Source organism: Gouania willdenowi, chromosome 22, assembly GCF_900634775.1.
Source record: "Gouania willdenowi chromosome 22, fGouWil2.1, whole genome shotgun sequence".
In the NCBI taxonomy this organism is placed as follows: Eukaryota; Metazoa; Chordata; class Actinopteri; order Blenniiformes; family Gobiesocidae; genus Gouania; species Gouania willdenowi.
The window spans coordinates 3,928,745-3,935,265 of record NC_041065.1 but is presented as its reverse complement, the minus strand read 5'-3'; the positions used below and the strand labels follow the sequence as shown (position 1 = coordinate 3,935,265).

Genomic DNA, 6,521 nt, shown 5'->3' with positions numbered 1-6,521 from the left:
CAATATATTTCCATAATTAAAAATATATCGGGCAATATTGTAACCCCTTGGAAGAATAGTTTTTCAAGTTTAGCTTTTTCTTAATGTCTTCTGTTTTGTGAAAGCTGCTACAGACGTGTGCATAACATGTATCTTTACACTTCCACTTGCTACCTCTACATTATAACACAATTTCTATCCATCAGCAATGACCTGTTTAAAACTTGATGGAGAGATTTGTCATATGTTTGCAATTGAAAATGGTAATAATTTTACCTTATAAATGTAATTGAACAAATATTAGTGATCCAAACCTTTTTAAATGTATCTTATTTTCTTGTTACATTAAATATGAAGAAGTGCTTTAACCTTAACGTCAGCAGCACACCTGGACAGTACCTGTGTGCTTTGATCCAGTCCCACCTCCAAGCAGCGCGCGCGCGCACGCTCAGCACGTCCACCGCTGCCGCGCTGTGGTTTGACGCATTGCAGATCCACTCCCGCCAATCAGCGGCCTCCTTTCAGTGTACAGCATAGCCCAGTTCCACTGTGTCCAATCAAAAACTCGCTCTCAAATGTAAAACTGCAACCTCCCTTCGACCAGTCAGCACTCAGCTGTGCGGTTCACGGCGTAGCCTTCCGCGTCTACTAAAAAAAAAAAAAACGCGACGAATAAAATAGTCCTCTAAATTCTGTCAGACCAAGTCAACCAATTTGCTTGATAATGTATTCAACTGTTAGATTTTAGATTAGACACAGAAATAGTAGCTAACAGACATTTGTGCAGTTCAATTCGTTTTCTATGCGGAAACTATGATCATCCAACCGGAGCCTGAAATGATTTGCTAATACAGTTTCAGAGAATAAACCTTTTCTTTTTCTTTACAGTTTCAGAGACTTCACCATTTACTTTACTATATTAAGTAGGCATTCACCTCATGTCTGCTACTGTACTAGACTGATTATGAGCATAACTGTGATTAAAAAAAAAAAAAGTAAGTTTGTGTATAAATGCTTGGTGAAACACTGCTGGAGTTTATTTAAAAAAATAATAATTCAGTGATTCTCTCTGTTTCTCCAAACTCTTTCTATTGAACTTTTGTTATAACAGTAAACTTTAGTTTGTCATTCACTGTAAGCAAATTAGATGTTGCGAAAGCTTGGTGTTCTGTTCAATCTAATGAAGGCAATATTGTTTTGCTTCATGAATTAACCACACATTAAGTTGCGTCTATCCACAGGAAGTAGTATGCCAAGGAATTAAGTGGAAATAACTTACTAATAACCAAATAAATCAGACACTTAGTTGGAATTAAATCAATTATGTTTAGTACTGACGCGGACTTTAGATTTCGTTAACAGATCAGAGTGTGGCCAATTATTGCAGCCACTGAAAATATTGTAAGTTTTTCCATCAATTATTTATTTAGCATCATTTACGTCCGTCTATCTACGCAATAAAAACCAGCAGTTATAATTCTAAGCTACTTAATGTAATTTTGACACTAATACATATGATACTTAAAAGATATGTCACATTATAGAGCAGTGATTCTTCCTGGGTTCGTTGAATCAGTCACAGGGATCAAAACAGACAGTAAACATCAAAAATACATTTCAATGATAAACTAGTTTATTTAAAAAAAATAACAAGAAGAATCTGCGGTCACCATAGACATCAGATAGATCTGTAGGTTTATGTATGGCTGTCACCGCCACACTGCGGAGGAATACGTGGAGCAGCAGAGCGGTGCTCCGTCCATCCTTCCTTCCCGCCTCCTTCTCCGTTCAGCCGTCCATTTCCTCCGTCCCTGTAGCGTTAGCAATACCCGAACAAACAAACATGGTGAGTATTCATTCTAACATTTTGTGCTGTGCGTTACGTTAAATTAACGCGTATTGTCTGAATGGTATGTGAGTATGATTATGTTTACCCTGTAACATGAGTTTGTTTAAAACGTGGCACACAGTGCGAATAGACTAAATAATGTGGGTTTAAATAAATCACTCGAGCTTGACATGCAGCCTAAAGTGGACAATACCGGTTATAAATTCAGATTACGAGGCTGTGCTTGGTCGAGGTGGTCCCTGTGTCTACCAGCAGTAGCATTGTTGCTAATGTTACGCTAAGTGAGTGTGTGTTTGAAACAGATACAGTTGTCTTCTCTAGACCTAGATCCAACTGTATTTAATACAGTGTGTAATATGGTGTGAGCAGCCCAGCGTCATTCAACCACTTAGCGGAATTTATAGTTACTCAGATGGTCATTATTCATGTGCTCAAAGCCGTTGGATAAGCCAATAATACATGCACGATAGTAGTAAGCCTCTAGTAGGTCGCTAGATATGTATTTTATACGTTAAATTATTAAGCATAGGAACAGTCTAGGTTTATGTCTGCCAATGGTAACATAGTTTAATTATTCTAATGGTGGTCTAGACGACCACCATTAGAATAATTAGAACCAATGCTGAGCTGCAGCCCCCTGAGTTGGGCTATCAGGGTGAAACTTGCATGCTTTGCTGAGGAGTTTCCTTTTTATACGTAGCTTTCCTCCCAACCTAAAAACAATTTACTGTGTTTTTTGTTCTAATAGTGTAGGAAGGCGTTTTTTATGGGCAGCTGCAACCTGTCATAGAGTGTACCACCCCGCTTTATGGCCATTAGGGATTGTCGCCATGACGTCACTTCCGGGTTATGTCAGCGACAGCTCGGTGGAAATTAAGCCTTTGGAATATTGGTACATTGTTTGTTTCTAATTTACGATAATGAAAGGTCAATAGTAAAGTCATGTAGTTTTGAGCAACTCGCTGACTGAAAGCAACAGAGGACTGAAGCACGTGTGTTTGTTTTCATCGAGCTGCGCCATGACCTGCGCGGAAACCTGACTTCCGGTTTACATCCTAACCAAAATAATGTCAGCTGGGACAGAATCCACTCACACATAGAATATTAACAGATTTTAACCTCGTATGCTGTTCTGTAATTAATATCTGAACAGATGTAAATGTGCTGTTTCTAGGGGTGCTCTAATCAGGGATTAATGCTTCTCATCCATGAGTGCGATTTGCTCATACTGACCACATTAATTAACTGTACATTTTTCCATTTACTTATGGTAAGTGCAGTTGGCTAAATTATCTGAAAAAGGAACCATAAAATCTCCTTAAATTAGACTGAAACATATTTTACATTTTTTTTTAGGAGATTATAAACAAAACCCTTGCAGGCACAATGCAGCAACTATTCAGTCAAAAAGATAACTGGAAAAAAAAACTACACTGCATGCAATTTCACTACAGACTGCAAAGTATTAACCACATATGTAATAGGCAATGAAGGCATTGATTGTCATGCCGATCACATACTTTTTACAATTATAAGATTACAATTCAGGGTTCTCAACAGGAATTTTTCACAGCATTCGGGGAGCTTGTGCTGGCATTAAACATTTTAATATTAATAAGTCTTTGATGGCCAAATTTAGTGAAATAAAGCTAAAGTTGTTTTCATATATATGTGTGTGTATATATATATATATATATATATATATATATAATTTGTTACTGCCTTAGTTTAAAGTTATTTGTTATTACAATGGGTAGGATCATATCATTTTACTCCTTTTCAAACATTTACAGGATTTTGTAACCATTTATTCTCACTTTGCTTTGTTTGATTGTTTTTTTTTTTTTTAATTACTATTATTATTATTTACATTGTGGTCAATGCACTGCTGTTGTGTTCATGTTCAATATAAAATTAAATCAAATCAATTGGTGAAGGGTCATGATTAGGGATGTAACGATTAATCGTAAGGCAGTTAAAAATCGATTCATAGGTATCACGATTCACATTGATACTGTGAAAATTGAATCGCAGTACTTTTTTACTTTTTTTACAGAAGTGTTGGCAGCGGGCGGAATCTACTAATACTTTCTTTCTGGCCTTATACTTTTAAACATATTCATAAATGATTCCTTACCCCTTTAGCACCAAAAAATATCTGTAATACTACGTGAATATCTGTAAAAGTCACGTTTTTCTATTAGCTCTGTCTGCTAGCATAGCATCTCTTCTTCACTGCAAGATATCTGCATGCCAACCGACCACTGGGTTACCAGCGCCCTCTGCTGGTCCAAACAAATATCTGACCTAAATACAATGCAGTGACTTTTTTTTTTTTTTTTTTTTTTTTTTTAAGTTCAATTGTTAAGGCACAAAATACATTTTCAGTTGCACTGTTAATAAGAACTATTATGCAGTTTTGCATTGTTTACTATAGAACCAGAATTTAAATGAATAGGCTTCTTCTTCATTTGTATTATTCCTTTATTTCATCCAAGATTTATTTTTTGTTAAATTGCATTGTTTTGAATAGTTTATCAAGGGATTCTTTTGACAATGAAAAATAAAAGGAAAACAGTATAGTTTTTTATAGTTTTTTCCCCCCAAAAAATAAAGAAATATTTTTCAGTCATCATTTTTCTACAGTCCCATTTTGTAAAATAAATCATGAGAGTATCGTGAATCGAATCGTATCAGGAGTTTAGTGAATCGTTACATCCCTAGTCATGATGAATGTAGTTAGTTACTCATGCCTGGTCTAGGTACTCCACTAATAAATACTCAGACACTGTATATCAAGAAACAGCATTGTGTGTGTGTGTCCATATATATATATATATATATATAGGGCCCTATAAAATCTGTTTTATTTTTTTTCCCCAAATTCCGTGTTTTCCACTTTAATATTTTAAAATTCAATTATTTATCTTTTTAGCAATATTAATCTTTTCTTTTTCAGAAAATATCCGTTTTTAACTTCTGTGAGGAAACCAAATAAATACTAATAAATTTAAAACCCATAATTTACCAAAAATGTATGCAAAAAAATAAAGTAGGATGCAATCAAAAGCTATATTTACTGACATGGATAATTCTGACTAGGGTTGGGCGATTTTGCCTCCGATTTTTTAAAGAAAAATTTTTGATTATTTTTTTCAATGCACTTAAAAATGACTTCAGATATATTATCAAAAGTGCAAATGTATTGCTGTGATTGTCCTCAAGATTTAAAATGCATAGAACAATCCCAAAATAAAAAGTAAATGAGGCTCTGTCATTCAACAATTTCAAGCTTTAACCAAAGTTTAAGCAACAGCAACTTCACAGTAGCTTAAATTTTTCTGATTAGGAAATTAGATAACTGCATTATATAACATTACAATTAATAAAATATTAAACTCTTCCTTTAGCATCTCAGCATAGTGCAAATTAAATAATTAAACATGCCTGTGGCACACATATAGCCTACTCAAAGGGGAAACAAAGAGAGGGCTGGCTCACATGGCGCTACGGTAACCTACAAGGACGGAACGCGAAAAAGTAAAAAAAAAAAACTGGCAAAAGAAAAAAATTTAAAATGTTTTTTAAAAAAAACTTCAATTTGCAAAATAAAAATCGTTTTTATCTACAAGTTCGATAGTGATTTTTTTTGCCCAGCCCTAATTCTGACTGCTCCTTTTTAATTATTTATGCCATATAAAGATGTATGAGAGCAGCATTAATGTCACCAGGAATTTTTCACATGGGTGTACGTGAAAAATTCTGTAATGTATAACTTTGAGGGCCAAAATTAGTGAAGTAAAGCTAAATTTGTTTGTTTTTTTTCTGTGTTTGTTACTGCCTGACTTATAGGGGTGTGCCATCTAAGGGACCTCACGATTCGATTTCGATTCAGGGTGCTACGATTCGATCGACCTAATTAACAATTTTTTATACATCTTTTTTTTTCCTTTTCTGACTTTGTAACTATTTCATACTTTTAAACAAGGTATGTTTCTGCATCATTCATTAAAGCAACCAAACAAATGTATCACTATTATCTTTATTTATATCTTATCACCAAATCCAATAGTAATCAAATTACAAAATAAATAAATTAATATATATACAAATAACTAAAATTTTAGCTTGTTCAGTTAATTGAATCTGATCTAACATTAAAGCTTATTCAGTAAAAATAAAGACTTGTAAACAAAACTTAAATGAGCAGCATAATTCCCACAAGAAACTAAACATTTTACTGTGCCCCATCAAAGCAGCTTTAATAAAACTTACATCAGCTTTAACAGTTGTGGAATTTGGATTTTTAAATAAAATGTGTATGGATAAAAGAACACAATCAATTATTAATGCCAGGGATTATAAGTGCTGAGACAAATGTGCAGCTGTAAGAAAAGGAGCTGGTAAACATGCTTCCAATTCACTGTGTTCTACTGTGTTCTGCTGTGCAGTTACACAGCAGTCCGTGTTTCGAGACGGGTCGGGTTGGGTGAGTGGCCAACATTGCCACCAACCCCTGGCATCAACTGTCGCAGTCCGGTCCCCGTGTCGTGGCATGAGGACAGTCCATGCCGTCGGTGAGGGGGCTCCGTGCCCACCGGAGAGGGCTCAGCGAGATAACCATGTTCATGCCCCCGTTAGCGGCGAGTTGGGAGCGGGGCGGGGCCTTTGTCGCCGGCCCCTCCAGGCCACA

At 35.4% G+C, this 6,521-nt stretch overlaps 1 protein-coding gene across 1 annotated transcript in view; it reads left to right on the top strand.

Annotated features, from left to right (window-relative positions):
- The first annotated feature begins 1,690 nt into the window (after positions 1 to 1,690).
- The window catches only part of LOC114456860 (calmodulin), a 45,348-nt gene continuing 40,517 nt past the window's right edge, over positions 1,691 to 6,521 (top strand). Inside the window, exon 1 of the mRNA XM_028438890.1 lies at positions 1,691 to 1,825. Coding sequence (XP_028294691.1) covers positions 1,823 to 1,825 — 3 coding nt within the window. The 5' untranslated portion in view covers positions 1,691 to 1,822. The remainder of the gene's footprint in view (positions 1,826 to 6,521) is intronic.